The sequence below is a fragment of the Misgurnus anguillicaudatus genome, chromosome 9, assembly GCF_027580225.2.
Source record: "Misgurnus anguillicaudatus chromosome 9, ASM2758022v2, whole genome shotgun sequence".
Taxonomy (NCBI): Eukaryota; Metazoa; Chordata; class Actinopteri; order Cypriniformes; family Cobitidae; genus Misgurnus; species Misgurnus anguillicaudatus.
In genome coordinates, this window is record NC_073345.2 from 9,838,404 (window position 1) to 9,860,415 (window position 22,012).

Consider the following 22,012-nt stretch of genomic DNA (forward strand, 5'->3'; position numbering starts at 1 on the left):
TTAATCTAACTTAAATGCTTTTTGAATGATAAAACCAAAGTCAAAAAGAATTCATTGAAAACTTTTACTTTAAATCTGTTTAATTCCGTCTCAGGTAATTTAAAAAATACCAGTTGGTTGGCAAAATTATTATTTACAAGAAAACATGCCAGACGCACTTAGAATGTTTTGCATGAGCTCTTCGTATCCTTTGAATGTGAAATAATAGATTTGTGAGAGAAATGTGCCATTTACTAATTGCCGTCCATTTTCGTTGTATTCTGTGCAATGAAATTAAAGTATTCAATTTCATTCATTTTTCATCTCATACATGAATAGTTTAATTCCTTTTAATTAATTTTGACAAGCTTAACTCCATTATACCCAGTTACTACAAGACCATATGATCACTTTAATCAGTATGATCCTATTTTATCAGATCAGCATTTTTTAAGTTTCATCTATATGTGATTTTTATCCTCCAAAGTTGTTTGTTAACATTTTTATTAATACGTAGTTGTAATCTCGACTTTTCATGTTGGTGTAAGATCAACCTGAATGCCATGAAGAAAGCTTGGATGAAGTGAATTTGGGTTTGATGTGATGGCCTGATTGACTCTGGCCCTCATGCGGCCCCGGGGTCACTGAGGCGTGAGAGAGAAAGCAGAGGGAGGAGAGCGATCGGGATGAAGAAGAGGACAGAACGTGTGATTCCTGTGAAGAGCAGATCAAGCGAGCGTGAGGTTCAGTGGGCAAAGTCCATTCGCCTCTTCCAGGGGGTGTGGGGTGTATAATGCTGATTCAAGCACGTCTGCCCCTGTGCATTCACCCGAATCCCCCCCTTCATCCCATTGGGGGCCTGAAGTGGTAGGGGGTAAAATGAAGGACAATCGAGATCTATGAAACACAACAAACCCTTTCGTAGAAGAGTTGGGTATGAATCTAAGCAAAAAAAATAATGATCCAGAACTTAACAACTAAAGTGGTAGATTTGCATTTTGTCTTGAAATACTTATTCCTGCACTGTAAAAATTAAATCATATCAACATATATGTTTTATGTTAATTTAACTAAAAAATTAAGTTAAACAATTTCAACTTGTTTTAATAAGTTATGTCAACTTAAAAATTAGGTTGAATTGACTTTTTATAAATAACTGAAATAATTAAGTTGTTTTAACTTCATGCTGCATTTTTTACAGTGACGGTGAATTTAAATTTAAATCTGACTTAATAGGCTACTACGAATACCACAGTATATACTTATCACAGAAGGTGTTTAGATGTTTTTGTTGGTTGAAAGATTTGCAACACGTTAGTTAAGGAATACTTGATTAACCCGAGTACCCATTTAGCTAAATCACTGTGTACGGTACGGATGAGCGATGTTCCTCTAACAGAGTAATAAGTAAAGAGATTTAGTGATGCCCAATCCCTGCAGGTGTCATGTCATATCTCTCCATATTAATTGGTTTTAAATGCTACATGGATGCCATACACGTGAAATCTTTTTTTTATTGTGACCACATCACATGTTCTGTCTGAAATGAGTCTCAGATTTTTCAGATTTTGACCCCTCGTGGGGAGCCATCAAAGTTGTCTTTGAACGTTGTATCCATAAAAAGGCCATGAATTCTTTACTGTGCCGTAAAACCTATCCAATGATACAGCGTTATAGTCCCGAGATCTGTGCAGTTTGCATGAAATGGAAAGGCATTTTAGCAAACAATGTGAATAGGAGGTCAAGCGTTGTAAAAAAAGGCCTTGGTTATGGCTGTTGTGCAAATATGAGCGAGATGACTTGTGAATGCATTTGGACTCTTGAGCTGAACGTATAGTTTAGTTGTGGTTGGTACTCTAAAATCACAATAAAAAAGCTTTCAGATCATTCTAATGTAGTTTTGTTGTAGAAACATGGTATGGTAGTTTGGTCTGTACTATGGTAACTATGGTAAACAGTTGTTTAAGTGTATGTCAGCGGGGGTCTTTAGAGTTGCGGTGTGTTCTGGGAGAGTAGCTTCACTCACACTCCTTATTTCCTCTACAACTCAACTCATTTGCTCCTCTACCTCCTTAAAGGAAATGAGTCTAATGTCTTGAGTCACTTTAATTTTGACAAATGCCTTCAGTGAATGTTAGCGGGCTTACACGTTCATTAGACTGGATGAACGATACTCTGCTTTAGCATGTTTGTTAAAACTGCTTTAAGGTTTGTCGAAATTATAAAAAGTAGTGTCTTGGAAAATAACAATTCTAGCGTTATGGATATGACGTTTGCAGTCAAAACTTAAAATATAAATTCTCAGATAATGCATTTATTAGCAATATATTGAACCATCTGTTTGTATTTTCCTAAATAGAAATCAGAAAAATATAAGAATACGTTTTTTATTTTAGATGGGATGTGACAAAAAAAGGACACGTTTTTGCGAAACAGCCTATTTTGTAATATTTCAATGCACAATGAATGCAAAATGAATCCAAATCCATTATCCAACAAATGCTGAAGAGATGGCTCTACAAAAGAATAAATTATTATTATTTTATTTTAATTTTGTGTGCACATTTTTTGAGAAAGAAACAACGTTATGGATTTGACATTTCTCTATGGGCATAAAACTTTAACAGAAACTTTGCATAGATATTATAACCACCACAAATTGACATCCGAGCTATCAATAAGGTTAAAAACTTTACTTTTCATGCTAGGTTGGCATTTGCATAGAATTGTCTACAAAACAAATATATCAGGGTAGTAATGATATAATTTAAATTTAATTTTATGTGTATAAATGTAAAATGTATTTTTGAACACCTTCACAAATCTGACAAAAAAAGATCAGTCCTTTCAAATAAGGAAAAATGCCTCCAAGAATGACTGATGGTTAGTTTGTACACTGTCATTGGACAGTAGCACCCCACTGTAAAAATCCATTGTTGCACTTATTTTTTTTATTTAATCAATTTGAAATTACAATTAATTTCAACTTCCTTGAGGAGTTGCTATAAAAAAAGTAAAAAAAACCTTAAGCTTTATTTTTTAATTTATAGCAACTCCTCACTAGTCAAGTTGAAATTAATTGTAAAACATTTTTTACAGTGTAATACCATACCTTTGAGGTACTTATTTAAACTCTTAAAGGAAAACACCACGGTTTTCAATATTTTACTATGTTCTTACTTCAACTTAGATGAATGAATACATACCTATCTTTATTCAATGCATGCGGGTGATTCTCACGAAACCATTGAAACACCACGGCACTAATGATTTTAGCTTTAAAATGTGTAATATAGTAACATTAAAAAGCATCAGAATTAACACAATACTGTGTTCTACCTTGCACAATGTGTGATTTCAACATAAGAATTTATAATTGTAAATTTAATCTCATTTTCTGCTGAAATTCTCATTACCGCAATGTGTCCGGCTGTGTTTGAACATGCGTTATGTTGTAATTTAATCAAATTAACACAAAAATATTTTTAAAAAAAATAAATGGATGTTTTGCTAGACTACTTTAGATGACAGAAAAAATATTTACTGAATATTCATGTATAATAATAATGAAGAAAAATTAGGAAAATGATGTGTCCATGCCTGATGTTCTCATCCTCCGCAACACTTTTTGAGAACAATTTAAGCACACATACAGAATTTTAATAAAGTTTGATTTTGAGTGACCAAGCACATGGACCAGTTACTTCAAGATGGCTACCAGGTAAGATCATTTTTTACAGTTAATTTGAAATATTGTCTTGTCAGAATGCTTACACGACATTTTGATTATCATTACCGCAACAGATGCTTATTAAATGTTAATTTAATTAATAGAAGCATAATACTTTGATTTTAAATGCATGTGCAGAATCTCCAAATTATGTTCTTTCAGGTTTGTCAGGTCATTTTGAAAATATGTCAGTGTTGATGTTTTCTGACTGTTGCGGTAATGAGATTTTTTAGGACTAATTTTTTAAATTATGTTACAAAAACTGTTAAATGATAAGTATAAGTTTTTAAATTAATGTTCCCATTTACTCCAGACTTTGTTTTTCAATGTCTGGTGGGAAAAAAAGTAAATTTAAGCAATTTTTACATTTTCATGCTTGACATTTTTAAAACCAAGTTTTCGTGAGAATCACCCATGCACTTAATCTTTGTACAGTGCGTTGTGAATGTATTAGCATTTAGCCCAGCACATCCAAACAGGGATGAATTTAGAAGCCACTAAACACTTCCTTGTTTTCCCTATTTAAAGACTGTTACATGAGTAGTTACACAAGTAAGTATGTATGGTGGCACAAAATAAAACATGGTGATTTTTTAAGCGGGTAAAAAATGAGAACTACATTGTATGGCGGAAGAGCACTTAGTTTGCAGCCCTTCGACCTTGGTGCGGAGTAATATTGGCAGAAGTTTGAGCGAGAGGGGGAGTAGTCAGGAGGAGAGGTCTACACGGGTCCAAAAATTTCAACCCGAACCCGAAAAGACCTGTAAATGTGCTAAACTGAACCGACCCGGACCCGTCTGTTATTTTGAAAGCTGGACCCGGAACCGACCCGGACCCGTTTATTATTTAAAAGCTGTACCTGAACCCGGCCGAGAAGACCAGACGGGCAAATATTCTTTAGCTAAATGTTATTAATAAGTCAATAAACGTAAAAGTAGCGAAAATTAAACTTTTTTGTCTTACCCATAGAAGTTAGCATTCTCCCTCGTATCCTTGTACCTGACTGTGATGCACAATCCTCATTACCAAGAAAGTTCCATTCATGTTATTCCTCTCTTGACGATTAAAATGTTTAATGCTTATTTCAGCTTTAAAAGTCCACTTTACAGTCACGGTGATGAATAACGCAGTTTTACATTTGTCATTTATCGGGCCAACTTGCATAATAATTTATACTGTTTGCCCATTTGGATTATAATGACGATTGCTCGTTCAGTGTCATGGCTGCTTTCATTAGCTTTACTTCTTTGCTATCATCTCTGTGCTCTTTGAGCAGAGTCTGAGCGAAAACTTTAGATATAACAGCAAGACGGTCAATTTATAATATTATTATAAAAATTAGAGAAGTCAGTGCAAAACACGCGGTATGGCGGAATAAGTCCCGTCTTCTAAATAAAAGAGCCAATTGTCAAAGGTAAAGTCATTGCGTCTCACTGCAGAAGCTCTTGACTGGTAGCCAGAGAAACATTAAAAGAGCACATGCGCGTTAGCTGTTTACCCACACTGTTAAACAGACCCGAAACCTGAAGTAATAGATTGAGACCCAACCCGAACCCGGCTGATCATTTAAAATATAGCTGTGTAGACCTCTAGTCAGGAGTGATGATGTTACTGCGTGCTGAGGTCGAAGTGATGCGAACCAAGTGCTCCTCTGCCTGGAAATATAGTTCTCATCTTAAACAATCTCCACGTTTCATTTTGTGTCACTATACTTACTCGTGTAACTACTCATTTATCAGTCTTTAAATAGGGTAAACATGGAAGTGTTTGGTAGCTTCTAAATTCATCCCTGTTTGGATCCTAAAGAATGGGGCTAGGCTAAATGCTAACACATTCACGACACGCTGTACAAAGATTAAGTACACGCATTGAAAACAGATAGGTATGTATTAATTCATCTAAATTGAGCTAAGAACATATCAAAAAATGTTGAAAACGGTGGTGTTTTCCTTTAAAGGCATACTTTTTGAAATGGTTCTGCCCCACTGAAAGCTATGGATCATTTTTTACCATTTTATTTTTTTGACAGTGTATAATTGAAGAATTTGTAAACATTTATTGGGGCAACAGCTTTTACAAATCACATCTGCTTTATATATATTATATATTATATTTATATATGTTATAGAATATATATTCTATAACATAATCATAGTCATTGCTCATCATTATGAAATGCAAGTTCATGTGGGTTACATGACTGAGGTTAATGTCTAACAAGGTGATCAGCAGAGGGTTTATATGGTGACACCTGTGGACAGAGTACTCTCATTGCAAACACTATTAATGCCTGGAGACCTCACCCTATAGGACATCAGCATTTTTTTTTTGTAAGAAATTAGGATCTCTTGATTTTTCATTTATCTCAGAGTGTGTGTGTGTTTGTGTGTGTGTGTGTGTGTGTGTTTAGGTGAACTTTTGAGACCAAGTCAAGGTCCGGCTTACTGACTCGGAACTCATCTTCTGGTCATTGATTCTCCAGCATGACCATCACTGTCTAAACTGTGTGTGTAAGACACTTAACATAAATAGTATATATCAGAGTATTATCCAAAGGGACATGCATATAAATACATTTTATTAGTCTTTTGTGTGTCTGTGTCATCTTGTAATCAAACTCATGATCTTGGTGTTGCTAGAGCACTATGCATTTGCCTGTTGAGTAACAAAAACACTACCAAACTATTATTGTTGTACTATATTTGATTTGTAAGTGCTTCACACCTCACTGAGATAAACAGGTAGATCTCATATATGGATGAATACAGTGAAGTACTGGTCTAGACTGATAACACACAGAATACCTTCGCTTTCAAACCACAGGCAAATCAACTATATTATGAAAAAACATCAAGGAAGGGGCTTTTTAAGAGGAACAGCAGAGCCTTTGATGGAGTCAGAACGCAACATAAAAACCTTTGCTACCTCCTGGTCAAAAAGGTGCCGGAGAAAAAAACGAACGAATTATTCATCCGATACTGTCACACTCCATTGCAGCTTTCACAACAGAAGCGGTTTCACATCCTGGAAAAAAATATGTAATTTCTGTAAGTTTGTTATTAACCACTGTTAATCATTGAGTATTGACCAGTCCCCAAAATGTGTGAGAAAGGTTGGAATCCAAAATGCATTAAAATTCTGTTCCAGCAGCAAATCTGGTTTTGGGAATAACTGCAGGGATTAAGACCTGAGATCATAGCTGACAACGTAATGATCCAATTTTTAATCAGATTTCTCTTTAAAACATTCAGTTTATGTTTGACTTTCTCTCTAAGACATACCAGAGAGAAATGTGAAGTATATTGGGAAAAATGTATATTTTTTTCTGAATACAAATTGAGATGTATAGGCCTTGCTTATTTATTTATTTATATTTTTTCATTTATTTATTTCTTTTCCTTTTTTGCTTTACATGATGTTGAGCGTTTCTGTTAATATATGATGAGTATGCCTGATGTCCCTTGGTCTGTCTGTCTAAAAAGGCCCCTTTTTTCCCTTTTATTTTTTTGTTTAAGAAAAATAAAAAAAATAAAGTTTCAAAAACATTCAGTTTATGAAGCTCAGCATGAAGTAAAAAAAACTTTGTTTTGCAAACTTACTATTCTATGTTTTGGCATGTGAAAAGTTGACATAACTTATAAAATCAAGTTGAAATGGTTTAACTAAATTTTTTATGGTAAAGTAACATAAAAATATATGATGATTTGACAAAAATGCATATTTTTTACAGTGTGTGTACAGAGCTGAAAATGATGCACACGCTACATGCTATTTTCACAAATTTACTACTCAGTTTTAAAAATGATTATTTCGCTAGAAGCCACATTTTGCAGAAGCCAAATGTTTAGTTTCATAAGTACTCCATAATTTTAATATTTATTATATGAAAAAGAAATGCCCCCCATAAGAGGAGGAAGGGGTTCAAAGGACCATAGTAATAGGACAACAAAAACTGAAAATTTGAAAGAAAAAAAAGATTTCTGACAGAACGTGAACATCTGTAAATAGCCCAAATTGGATTTCTTTAAAATTAAAATGTATCTCAAATAATAATAATAATAACAGACCTATTTGATAAAACAACATGAATTTACTAGATAACAATGCAACATATGACAGTATATGATTTATCAACAGTTAATACACACACTGACAAGCTTATAAGCAGCAGTAGCACGTGAAGTGTTAAATATTAAATGTTATTTCATTTAGAAAGCAATATCAGGTACAAATTAATGTCTATAAGTTAACAACTGAACACTTTTTCTCCTGTAGACTATAAATTATTTAATATTATAAATTAACTTTTTAAGTAGGCCTAGCAACCATAACAATATATTGATAAAGTATACTTTGAATGAGAAATGCTTATTATTTCAGCATAACTCATAAACAAGACATTTGCATAATGTAAATCAGCCAATGACCATTTAGTCATTCCCAGGGCCCCGCCCACCACCAACGTAAACTACTTCCTTCAGCAGGTGCGCTCGTACAACTGCACGACTTTATGAAAAGGACACTTTCGGGCTTCTGTCGCCTAAAAAAGTATCTTTGTTGTATTTTATATCACACGTCTATTTACACGAGGATTTTCAACTAGACCGGATTGATGTTTACTGAAATGGTGTCCAAGTTGACATCTCTTCAGCAGGAACTCCTGAGCGCTTTACTGGACTCGGGGGTCACGAAGGATGTGCTCGTTCAGGCACTGGAGGATTTATGTCCGTGTCCCGCTGAATTCGGAATAAAAATCGAGAAACCCTTATCCCCGTCCAGTGTCAACGGCGGCAGTGACTCAAATGATTCAAAGCCGGTGTTTGTGACTCTGGGTAGCGCGCAGGGTAAAGGTAGTAAACTGTCCGGTGATGAAGGCTCAGAGGACGGGGATGAGTACGACACACCACCGATCCTGCGCGAGCTCCAATCACTTAACACTGAGGAGGCGGCGGAGCAGCGCGCGGAGGTCGACCGCATGTTAGCGTGAGTCTTTCACCAACTGCTTTTAACTTTATTATTCATTATAAACGTTAAATATTGTAATAATAACATCTTGTTACAATATTAGGCATGTATACACAAAATACGAGCATCGTCATAAACGGGTTTTTTTTGTTGGCGTGTTGATTAAAATTTGACCATGGTTTTGCTAGTAACAACGATATTTAATATTAGCTAGTATCCATGTTTTTGTTTTATTAAAACCATGGTTAATTTTCGTAATTTTCGTTTTGCTTATAATAGCTGTATTATTTTTTTAGTTTTATTTGCGAGATATAGAAACCAGAATGACAACATAATTGCCGGTGATTCTTTTTCCTTTGTGTATTTTCTTGTTATTTGATTTGTACTATTTTGTTTGATCTTATTTCAGTATTTTTTAATTAGGCCTACTCGTTTAGCATTTTACTTATAGACATACATTTAGGTAAATTTTTAATGGGCCGATTTATTAGAAAATTTATTAGAACATTTATATTTAGAGAATATTAGTAACGTTATTTTAAATCTTCACTGGATTATAGACAACAGGTAAAGTCAAAACGAAACCACGTGTAGTTGTTATTAATTTATTTCTATAAATCATCAACAGAAAGATACACAATGTCGTATGAATAGACGGAAAAGATATCTAGTTATTCATTGTCCAAAGTTATAGGCTTAAATCAACATCCTCGACCACACTCTAATGTGAGGGCTTATTTCCAAAAACAAACACATATATTTTATTGTTATATGAAGCGCATTTTCTTACATTTTCATTCGTTTGTGCTACGAATGTTATAGGTTCATACTCTTTGTATGCTGCGTACTGTAGTCAAAGTTTATTTAGGATTATTTAATTTGTTTAATTTCAAAGGCTAATTATAGAATAATTGTGTTATAATTATAGTGAAAAGGGGGGGATTGTTTTTATTTTATTTTAATAAATTGCATGTTGAAACCTGCTAAGCTAATAGCATATTAAGAAACATTTTTTTAACATTTTGAAATTGTGTGCTTCCTAATCGATGTAGGTTTTGCATAGGCCTGCATTATTTTTATTTTTATTAATTTTTTTCATGATATTTAACATTCGTAATTAGATTTGGACATAATGCCATACAAAACAAACTTTAAAAAATAGATATAGGCCTATAGTATAGACAATAATAAATTATATTGTTGTTTCAGAGAGGATCCGTGGCGCGTGGCGCGCACTGTTAAGGGTTACATGCAGCAGCACAATATCCCTCAGCGCGAGGTGGTGGATGTCACCGGTTTGAATCAATCGCACCTGTCACAGCATCTCAATAAAGGGACACCGATGAAGACGACCAAACGAGCCGCGCTTTACACGTGGTACGTCCAAAAACAGCGTGAAATCGACCGACGTAAGTCTTTTTGCATAATGTTAAAATATTCACTATTTATTTGTATTAGTATTTTAAATGTATTTTTCCAGTAGTATCAAATGGAGTATTTGAACACGTAACCCTAAAAATAAACGACTGCATTAGATAACAAATAAATCAAGCCATTTATTTAAAAAAAGTTACATATGCCTAAATAATTGCAAACAGTAGCATAGCAAAGTAAAATTATGAATTTTGAAATACATTTAAAAAAACTTTTCAAATATGATGCTGCTAAATAATTAAATAAGTAAATGTAATTAGATTTCTTACATTTATTACATATTGTAATGCAAATATTTGTTATGTTTACATTTTTATATTTTTTATTATTCGTTTACTATTCTTATTATTATAATTTTATAACGTTTATTTATAATAATATTATACTGTGTTAAATAAAATACTAGATTAATTAATCATTCTAAAAAATGCTGGTTTAACCCATGGTGAAATATGGACAAACCCAACAGCTGGTTTAAATGAATCTGGAAAATGTTAATATTTGACCCAACCATAAATTGAAACAACCCAGCATTTTTAAAAGTGCACACAAGCTTTATATTAAACATCTTGATTTCATTTCGTCCATTTGTATATCCCATTTCCAAAAAAAGCTTTTTAAAAATAAATATATTTATATTGTAAACTTATATTTTTTATGCCCTTAACAACCAACAATATGAAGGTCACCTTTGAACAAGGTCAAAATGTGAGCTTCAAGCCGTATCATTGCCCCCAACATAGCTGCCCTCAAAACAGCACCTTCTCTATATGGGAGTCCCCATCCAAACACTATATCATGATATTGCCTTACTCTGCCCCAATCGTGTCCCCCTCTTATTTCCGCAGAGTTCGACCGTGTTCAGGGCTCTGACCCCAATGACTCAGGCAGTCAGGATCAGGTCCTGTTTTTTTTCCCAGAATTCAATCATGCCGGACACAATCCGGGGACAGTGGGAGGTTCCGGAGTGCCGCTCGGAGACGAGGGCGAGCCGGGTTCCAAGAGAATGAGGCGAAACCGTTTCAAATGGGGTCCGGCGTCCCAGGAGATCCTTTACCAGGCTTATGATCGGCAGAAGAACCCCAGTAAAGAAGAGAGGGAGGCGCTGGTGGAGGAATGCAACAGGTAACCTCTCACCATAAACACCATCTATGCATGGGGTCACAGTGGGTGATGATGACTTACAGTATTATGAAAAAGTTTTATGCCACCACCAGTTTTGTTGTTTTTTCCCAAGATAAATGAAATGGATTGATATTAAATTTGTGTATATAAAAATATTCAATGATGATTGTTTGCAGGGCCGAATGTATGCAAAGGGGCGTGTCACCTTCCAAAGCTCATGGATTAGGATCTAATCTGGTCACAGAAGTTCGCGTATACAACTGGTTCGCTAACCGGCGTAAGGAGGAAGCGTTCAGACAGAAGCTGGCGATGGACACGTACACCCCACACAGCATGAATCCACTGCTGTCTCATGCATCACCACACACGCAACATCATCACAGTAACTCAGATTCAAGTAAGTATTTCACTGCAGTACAAACACTCATACAGAATCACAAGCCATGTTTACACCTGTATTAACATCTCGGCTGATCCCATCACAAGTGCTCATATCTGTTTACACCCAGAAACATGCGTCTCAAATATGACATTGGCAGATTATTGTATTCAAAGTGACTATACACTTAAGTATGTGTGTTCCCTTTTAGTTCAAACCTATGACGTCTTGTATTGCAAATGAAATAACCTACCAACTGAGCTACAGGAGCACTGTTATTTTTGACAAGCTCCTTTATTAAGTGAACACTGATGTGTGTGCTTACTAAATCTTTATGTCAGGAAAACCAAAGCACTTCCTTAAAACCCATGTTCCTAATATCGATTGGACGGTTATTTTTATTTTAAAGGGAACATATAATGCAAAATCCACTTTTGTGTTTGGACATAACTGTGTGTTGGCAGCGTGTGAACACAACAACCCTACAATGAAAATGAAAATCCATCTTCTTCGTTTTTAATCCCCATTAAATCAAAGAGTCTCATTAGACATGCTGTGTTGACTCTTATGTTAATGTGACATCACACTGAAAAAGCCCCGTCCATGGCCACTGCCTCACTGGTTAATTTTACCCAAAAGCTACAAAATTATTCATTCAATTTGCTCAGTTTTTTGAGGTGAGTGGTTGCAATCAATTTATTTAAGCTACATTTAAACAAACGTTTTTTCTTCTAATTTTCTTTGTTTAAATGTAGCTTAAATAAATTGATTGCGACCACTTACCTTAAAAACTGAGTAAATTGAATGAATAATTTTTTTCAGTGTAAATATACGTTTGTTTCAGACTGTATTATTCACAGAAATCAGATCTATTTTTAACCAAAAGCGCTCATTGTCCGTTGGTGAGGGTGTGGGGGCCGTTGCTCATTTGCATTTAAAGTGACAGACACAAAAACAGCGCATTTTGGGGAATTTTAGACATGCTTTAACAAATGATCCGTGGGGTATTTTGAACTAAAACTTCGCAGACACATTCTAAGCACTAGTGTTATAGTCAAGACCACCTAAACCCAGACCAAGTCATGACCAAGACCAAGACAGACTGAGACCGAGACAAGACCAAGACTTTGAAGGGTCGAGACCAAGTCAAGTCACTGCATTAAAACACTTATGATAAAATGTGGAATAATAAATAATAATAATAATAAATGAACACCTTAAAAATCTGTTAATTATAATAATTATTTAATAATTAATGGTAAAAAAGTATTTCGTGATATGCCATCAGTGGTCTTGAAATAAAATTCGGAGTCCTCTTCATCTGAGACCGAGACGAGACCGAGTAAAAATGGGGTCGATTCGAGACAAGACCAAGACCTTTAAAAAGACCAAGACAGATCTCGAGTACTACAACACTACTAAGCACACCTAAGACTTATATTACATCTTGTAAAAATAGGCATATTAGGTGCCGTTTAAAGTCACAAAACCTGAACCCTTGAACCCTATATTATAAATACAATGTGCACATGCTTTTCTGGCTCCCTTTAAATGTGGTTGAACCAATAATAAAACGTTTTGGACCATGCTTACCAGTGTTTGATCTGCATTAACAGCGCAAAAGGTCATGGGTTTGAACCCAGTATAAGTAAATAAGAAATAAAAGTACAAATATTTAAAAATACACAAATAGACAATAAGCATATGTACAGGCATGTTATATACAGAGGAAATGTAAAATAAGAAGAAGAATGGATAAATAGTGTGCTCAGTGTCATAAATGAATGTTAATACCTGGGGTAAATGGGGTCACGGATAAGCAAGTGTGTGTGTGTGTTTCATTGGAATTCCTCCATTTCATCTGTGTGCGAGCAAAATGCCGGGCCACACCCGTAGACACAGGTGAGACTGAAGGACAAAAAAAATCGCTTGACACAATCTTGAGGTCAAACCAGGGTCAAGTCAAGGTTTGGTGGCGGGGAGGGAGCGATTCGATCGCAGACATTTTCTCATTCATAAGATCTCTCTTCAAAATTAAATCGTGATCGTATAAAATATTTAAAATGTTTAACGCTTATCTCTACGAAATAAACACAGTTTTGTGCTGTTGTAAATCCGTAAACTGGCAGACTGTGAAATAGGGCGAATTCCACAGTATGTTTACAAATGGATTAATATTACGTCAGGAGAGCGAGTCAGTGAACAGCGTGTTTGCTTATACTGTGTATTCTGCTACAGTCACTGAACTTACACTCTTCAAAACCTCTTTGATTGTATTTGGTCACCTACACGAACAAAAGAAACTGAACAACATTTAGTATAAACAGTCCTATGGTATATTTTTAGGAAATGCATTTAAATATCAACAAAAATGTGCAAGTGAGCGACGGTTGTATAAAGGCAGTCTTTATTGTTTGGACTGTGCAGACGCTTATCAGTTTTAGCTGATATACAGGTATGCAATGAGGTCAAATAAAGATAAACAGAGTCAGGTCAGTATGTGCAACTGCAAGAGTTGCTGTCTTTCTCACTATTTCATTCTCGTAATGTGACAAAGTGCACATTTGTGCATTATAATACAGTACGAAGAGCTTTAATGCAAAACCCTCTAAGTGCGCTTGATATGTTTTCTTGTAAATAAGCATTTTTTTTTCAGACTCTTAGTGAATTCTGCCAACAAATCGGTATTTTTGAATGGCCTGAGGGCGGGATTAAGCAGATTTGAAGTGGAAGTATTTGATGAAAGTATAATACGTGCTGAGAGATTTGGTTAATATCATTATCTCATTTTTGGCGCACTTCGGCTTTTGGCTCTGAGCCCCTTGCACGTTCATGTGGCTAAAACAAAGCTAGCGGCACAAAAGGTCATGAGATCGATCACCAGGGAAAACACATACTGATAAAATTTATAGCTTGTATGCACCCCAAGTTGCTTTGGTTACTACTGCCAAATGCATAAATGTGACCCAGTCTGTAAAAACCAAAAGTAACATTTGCATGATGTAAAGGACAATCTGTGAAAATATAACCTCAATATCTTTAATATTGACTGAGTAAGATCATGTAAAATATCGATATCAATGTGAAATTAAAAAAATATTAGATTATGAGAAATGCAAGAAAATTGTTAAAAAGACACATACTGATTTTTTTCCATATCGGCACAATTGCTAAAGAATTTGATGTAGAGCATTATGTAATTAATTTAACCCAGTATCACGAAATTACGTACCTATTGTCACGTAAATTGTTGATTATTTTCCGTGACACTGTCACGTTTTTCCGCATTTAAACATGAACGTCACGTATTTTTTACTCAACTGTTTTGTCCTATTTTCTTACCATTGTCGCTTCGTTTTAGGGTTAGATTTACATAAAATGACATCCTTACCCAAACCCAACTCTAACCCTAAAGCCAGGCGACAATTGTTTAAAAACCAGAAAATATAAAAAATAAACCAGAAAAAATAGTATAAACCAATACTTAAAAGTGACATCCTAACGCAAACACCAAATCTAACCCTAAACCAAAGCGACAATGGTTTGAAAATAGGAAAAAGCTGTTGAGTAACCAACACGTGACAATGACACGTAAACAACGTAAAAACGTGATAGTGTCAAGGAAAATAATCAAAAAATAATCAAAAAATTTCGTGATACAGGGTTTAATTAATTATAGATATATTAATAAATAATATATTTTTCAATGCAGAACTTCGGTACAGTCATCAGGGAACCGGTGAGGTCACTTCCTCCACAGCCATCAGTCATCATGGAAACAGCCAATCGGTATTGCAACAGGTGTCTCCGGGTGGTCTGGATCCCTGCCACAGTTTGTTATCCGCAGATGCCAAAATGGTAAGCAAAAACAATCTAGTGTATCGTCTTGTGGCATGCATTAGCAATGTCAAAATGTAATTATACGTGTATAGAAAACACGTCAAGCTTCGTTCTTCCAGCAGGAAGTGCGTGTAACAGTGGCGCGGCAGAGATCAATGTGCAATTTTACAGATGTGATTGATAAAGTCAGCCTTTGTTTGACTTAACTAGGTCAAAGAGAACATTGATCCAGCATGCATGCTTGCAGTACATATCACACTACATCAATGCCTTTATGACTGTGGCGTGAATTGCCCTCCCCTAATAAACATGAATTATGTTAGCGCTTTCACAGCCTAAAAACTCTGACATAAAGATATAAACTATACTGTGAACACTATTTCCAAAGAGGAGAGGAACCATGTCCTCACTCGCACAAAGTGTTTGTGTACCTTATATGTATTGACATAGTGTGTGTGTATGCATGACATGTGTATGTGTGTGTGTCCAGATCTCAGTCTCGGGTGGAGTTTTGCCTCCTGTAAGCACTCTGACCAACATTCATAGTCTTTCTCAATCATCTCATCATCATCATCACCAGCAAGCACAGAGTCTCATTATGAGCTTGGCTGCTCAAAGTGAGTATAGCGGCATATTATTTCGTACACTTTACACAATAAAGTTGTATTTGTTAACATTAGTTATACTACGAATGCTTTATTCTGATTGGTTGAGAAATGTTCCATGTGGGTGTTGATTATTTTTTTGTAAAACACACACCTGACTGTCAAATAACCACCAGAGCAATGTCTTAGCAATCTCTGTGGTATCCGTGGTATAAGCACAATAATTGACGCTGTTCCTTTGAATTATTTGAAAATAATGCACACCCACGATGTAACTCCGCTTTGTGTTGTGCCGTATTACCACCTTGGGTGTGCATTATTTTCGTAAAATTCAACGGTCTGCCGTCAATTATTTCCTATTACATGCATTAACTAACCATGAACAATACTTCTTATAGCATTTATTCATCTTAGTTCATGTTTTTTCAGCATTTACTAATATATTATTAAAAGGAAAAGTTATAACTGTAAGTTATAACATTAGTTAAAGCACCATGAACTAAAACATGAATAACTGCTTTGCCATTAACTAACATTAACAAAGATTAGTAAATGTTGAAAACTAAATTGATCATTGTTAGTAAATTGTTGCTGTAAATTAAAAACAAAAAGTTGAAATTGTTTAACTTATTTTGACGAGTTAAATGACACCTATTATGTAAAATCCACTATTGCAAGGTGTTTGGACAAAAATGTGTCCAACCCTACAATGAAAAAAAATCTATGCGCTCCACATTAACTCATTCCCCGCCAGACTTTTTTGAAAAGTTGCCCGCCAGTTTCACAAAATGCCTTTCAGGACAATTTTCTTCTAAAAATATATAAACACCATCTGCTTTCAAACAAACAATAAACAAACAAACAAAACGGGAAAAAAAACATTTCATCCTGTATTTTTTTCTCTGCTTATAAACTATTAAATATGGGTATTTTTCTTTAAAAAAAAAAAAAATAATAATAATTCTAGCAAAAAGCTAAAATAATAGCATTTTTGTAAAATAATTTTGTTAGAGAACAGATTCAGAACGATTGTCAAAACATACACAGAGTTTAAAATTAATAAAAAAAAAATTTGCTTCAGTTTTTATCTAAATTGGGTAAGTGCGGCATCTTTTGTTTTTTTCAGGCAAATGTTTTCTTTTAATTGACAAGACAACTCTTCAACGGTGGAGAAAGAGTTAGACATGCTATTGAGATTTACTTGTTAATGTGATGTCACACTGATAAAGCCCCGCCCACTGCCACTGAATGACAGTCCAGCATTACCATAGTTTTCACCCGCAGTGAGTTGTACGCTGTCCGTCATATCTCAATAGTGAAAAAAACTATTGCCTCAGACCGTATTCACACCCAGGTGAAAAAGTAGTACACTTCCATAGTGTACTTACAGTGCTTTATTTTCGCACACTAATTTTGTACTTAATATACTTAAATTCATCTTTAGTACTTTTTAAGATGTTCTTAAGATTATCTAATTGTACTTATTTGTGCTATTTTGAGACACCATGAATATGAAGTAAAATGCAATTTTAACATACTATCTACGTATAAAATGTATTTAGTTAACACTTCTATTAAACTTTAACTCAACTTTCAAGTGGTGTCTCAAAATAGCACAGTGAAGTACACTTAGATGATCTTAAAAACATCTTGAGTATACTAAAGATGAATTTTTGGTATATTAAGTACAAAATTAGTGTGCGAAAATAAAACACTTTAAGTACACTATGGAAGTGTACTGCTTTTTCCACCTAGGCAGGATCCAGATCAATTTTAACTGAAAGCACTTACTAACTGTGTTTCCATTACCCTTTAAATTGTGCAAATTGACGTTGCGAATTGAAAATACGTCAATTTGCAAAAAAATCCCATATATCGCAAAAAAACACTTTACGATCGCATTAGGTGGTTTTTCAGGCAATTCGGAAAAGGTGTATTTTGCAAAACTGCAATGGCAAGATTTGCAGTTTCAGGTCTTATTATTTGACGATGATGCGGTTTGAACTAAAACCTCCCAGAAACACCTCAATACGATATAATAAATGATATAATATATGATCTGTGGGATATTTTAAGTTGAAACATCACAGTCACATTCTGAGACTTATATTACACCTTGTAAAAATAGGCATAATAAGTGCTCTTTAATGTAAAAAAGCATGAATGATCACATAATTTGTTAAAATGTTTTAAAGAGTTACACTTTCTGTGTCTGCAATATATGAGTAAAAAAAATGTTTTAAAGAGTAAGTTTTGATTCTATGCTTTCAGGTCTCACATCTCCTCAGTCTCAGGGTGTGCCCGTCATCAACAGCGTCTCTGGACTCACAACCCTGCAGCCGATGCAGTTTCCACCGAGCTCCAGCCTCACCCAGCTGACCACAGCGCACATCTCTCAACAGCCCTTCGCACAAGCACACAGTAAATGTTTTTTCTTCAGAACACAGCTATATCTAAGTGGCCTCCAATACAGAAAGGCTATTTGCCGATCTGATGATCTAACACTTTGCTTGTGCCTTTCAGTGTACTCTCCCAAACAAGAAGCCCAGTTTTCTCATACTTCTCGGTACACAACTATGGACAGCAGCACCATCACACACTTGGGCTCCAGCAAACAGGTCAAAATCAACTACATATGAAGTGTCTGTAGTGTATGTGTGAGTCTGTGATGGTAAACCGATGCTCTCTATTATCGCTGCAGTGTCCTTTGCAGGCCTGGTGAATGAACACGCTGGAGTGAGAACTTCCCCGGCAGCTTAGCAACAGCAGGACCTGACATCTGCATTTCTCAGTTACTCTGGTAACTTCTCAGTATGGAGACCCAATAGTTAAAGCACTGCCTCTGGATTATATGACAGCGAAGAACTGTTGATTTATATATATTACACTTGTATAGCGGATAATGGAACAAAGCCAAGCCGATGAAACACTGAGCCGAAGGTTTCGCACCGATCAGTATCGGGTAAAGAAATCTTCCATGATGTTGTATATACACTTTAATGAGGAAATATGTTTTGTTATTAAATAATAATAAAAGGTCAACTTTTCAGACAAAACGTTTTATAAAAAATAATAGTCAATCACGGATGAGATTTTATTACCACAAATAAGTCTGAGATTTGAAATGTATGCCATATTCTAAAGACAATCATCATGTAAAATCACTTTTTTATGTCAGAAGATGGTCTCTCCATTTCATTGCATAGACTTGCACATAAAAGTCCCAAAAGATGCTACAAATGTAAAATGTAATTGCTTCTCAGGGATTGATTTCACACTACTCCATTGTAGCTAATGTTTTGAAGATGTGTATAACTGCCTAAAGGCTGTGCTATTTTTATATATGTTTTGGAATCACTGCAATCATATTTATATTTTGTGTAAATTGAAAAATAAATAATACTTTTTGAAGAATATCTCCTGACTGTATAACTCGTTTTTAAGTGAAATGTGTCACTGTTTAATGTGATAAAGTTTTAATGACCATCCATATACCGAAAATACATGAAATATGTACACAAAATTAAACTATTTAAACTAAAAAAAAAATATTAAAAAATGGCTTCTTCAGGTAAAAGTCAGCATTTAGTGTTGAACTCTCTTGTCACTAAACATATTTTGAACACTTTTGAGTCCTGAAGTCATTAGATTTGAAATTAGGATTTAATTATATTTACATTGTAAAAACTGAAATTCGGATCCATTTAAAATTACTTCAATTGCACTGTGAAATCAACAAATATTTGTGTTACTTTAACTTAAAAAAATAATTTCAACTTGTTTTTATAAGTTATGTCAACTTATCACAGTGCAAAACTTAAGAAAGGATGTGTTAATTTTTTACACATCATTGTGCGGTAAATGTTTAATACATTATGTGTAATTTTAACACATTATGTGTCATTTTGTGTTGATTTTGAGTTAAAATATAATACATGTTGTGTTAAAAGTAACAAAATGTGTTGTTTCAATAATAACACAGAGATGGGTGGATTCTGGGACAACACATTCGTTCTAAGAGTGTAGATAAAAATTGACTTGCAAAACCAAGTTGTTTTAACTTCATGCTGCATTTTTTACAGTGTTGTAACTCCTAAAAATGTTTATATTTTTTTAGCTTATTTTTTTCATAAAAAAAGTTTATAAAGCTTACACACATACTGTAAAAAATACTTTGCTGCCTTGTAAATCCGAGTTGATTCAACAAAAATGTTTAGTCATTTCAACTTACTATTCTTTATCTTGACTAGAGATGAGTTGTTATAACTATAGGTGAGTTGTTATAACTTATAAAATTAAGTTGACTTTTCTCAACTATATTTTATAAGTTGTGACAACTCATCTCTGTTGACATGACTTGTACATCGGAGTTGATTTAACAAAAAAAATTAAGGCAGTAAAGTATTTTTACAGTGCATTTTAGGGACTGACATCTCCAGTCATATAGAAATATATTTATATGTTTTAGGTGTTACAAATTGAAGTAATTTTAAAAAGTTTTTCACCTTAAATTTTTTTACTTAAAGTGAGCAATTTTTATGTTGATAAAACTTGAAAAAAGTGTTATCAATTTAAGTAGATCCAACTTTTACTTGTTACAGTAAAGGTTTAAGAGACCCTGCAGGTTCCTGCTATTGGTCAAGTGTAAGAAGAGCGCACACTAAATAGTTTTTTTAACACTGCATATAAATTTCTTGTATTTTCTAGTTGTATTAAAAAAAAGAAATAGACAAATGTTTATATGTGGTCATTAAACCATTAAAGAACAAATCTAATGATGGCATGGTGGTGGCCTTGACTTTTGCACAGTACTGTACGTCAAGACTGAATTGTAAACATTGTTAAAAGAGCTTAAAGGATGATGACACTTTTTAGTCATACAGTGAAAGTGAATAGTGACTGGGGGTGTCAGTCCTTAATATGTGTGTAAAAAGAAAAAAGTAAGTTATATTGGTTTCAAACACCATGATGGTGAGTAAATGATGGCCTGAACTATTAAATGCTAAGATTTTAATAAATGTGAAATTGAGATAAAAGGTGTTGCATGGCCACACTTTGCTTTTGGGTGTCTTGTGCATTGGAATGTTTTGAAACACAAGCGTGTAAAGAGAGGCCGAGACTGAAATGGGCAATAAAAGGGTGTGTTTTTGTTTTCCATGCTTCATTTGGTCTATTTCCCCTGCTGTCTCTCTGATCAAAGGGCAAGTTTCATTGGAGCTCACTTTTAGGAAGTGAGGTCATTTCCTGTGTACACATGACTTCAGCATGTGATTACAGGTTATTTTCCATAATAACTAAATAAACTAAAACCTTGAGCTGCAGATGATAAACAAGAACATGGTATTGTGCAACACTGTACATTTCAGTCAAAACAAGTATACTGTGATTCTGCTAAACTATTCTGTATCACAATAAGATGCTTATAGACTTAAGATGCATTAGAGCTCCAATAGCACACTGTAACAAATTTTTTTTAATGTTACTTTAAAGGGGACAATTCACAATACTTTTTAAAACTCTTTCCTCATAAGCGGTTTTTTTTATTAAAAAAAAGTTTCTAGTCAGCGCCATAATTTTTTTATGATTTTTACAGAGGTTTGATGCCTTTCAGAAAATGTTCTTCTTTAAATATATAAACATACAATATATGAAAATAAAGAATAGACACTCTGTTTTTTTTTTAAAGTTTCATCCAACCTTCATTTGTTCTCTTTTTATCACCTCTCAGATATCTTAAAATTACAAAAATTTGAGCAAAAAGTTGAGATAATTGTGTTTTTGTGAAAGACTTTTGATAGAGATCAAATTCAGAGCAATGATCAAAACATACACAGAGTTCTTACTGTTTGACCTAAGGGGTTGCCACCTGGTGGATAATAGCGGAAATACAGATTGCCGTAAAAACTCATCATTGGCAGGGAGCCGTTTTCTCTTAAATGACGAGTTAACTCATCA

At 34.4% G+C, this 22,012-nt stretch overlaps 1 protein-coding gene across 2 annotated transcripts; it reads left to right on the forward strand.

Annotated features, from left to right (window-relative positions):
* Window positions 1-8,187: 8,187 nt before the first annotated feature.
* Window positions 8,188-19,473, forward strand: hnf1bb (HNF1 homeobox Bb). Of its 2 annotated transcripts, none has more exons than XM_055180759.2 (9): window positions 8,188-8,692; window positions 9,884-10,083; window positions 10,957-11,233; window positions 11,410-11,630; window positions 15,325-15,470; window positions 15,943-16,069; window positions 18,329-18,478; window positions 18,581-18,675; window positions 18,759-19,473. In XM_055180759.2, the coding sequence occupies exons 1-9, from the start codon at window positions 8,322-8,324 to the stop codon at window positions 18,777-18,779; spliced, it is 1,608 nt and encodes a 535-aa protein (XP_055036734.1). In that variant the 5' UTR covers window positions 8,188-8,321; the 3' UTR covers window positions 18,780-19,473. The 2 variants fall into 2 exon arrangements, with proteins under 2 accessions (XP_055036734.1, XP_055036735.1); XM_055180760.2 differs by having other exon boundaries at window positions 11,029-11,233.
* The last annotated feature ends 2,539 nt before the right edge of the window (window positions 19,474-22,012 follow it).

Bases quoted from the DNA above. Each gene is read 5' to 3' on its own strand.
- hnf1bb (XM_055180759.2), top strand. From the start codon at position 8,322: ATGTTTACTGAAATGGTGTCCAAGTTGACATCTCTTCAGCAGGAACTC. The intron at 11,234-11,409 runs GTAACCTCTCAC...GATTGTTTGCAG, and splicing joins CTGGTGGAGGAATGCAACAG to GGCCGAATGTATGCAAAGGG. The intron at 11,631-15,324 runs GTAAGTATTTCA...TTTTCAATGCAG, and splicing joins TCACAGTAACTCAGATTCAA to AACTTCGGTACAGTCATCAG.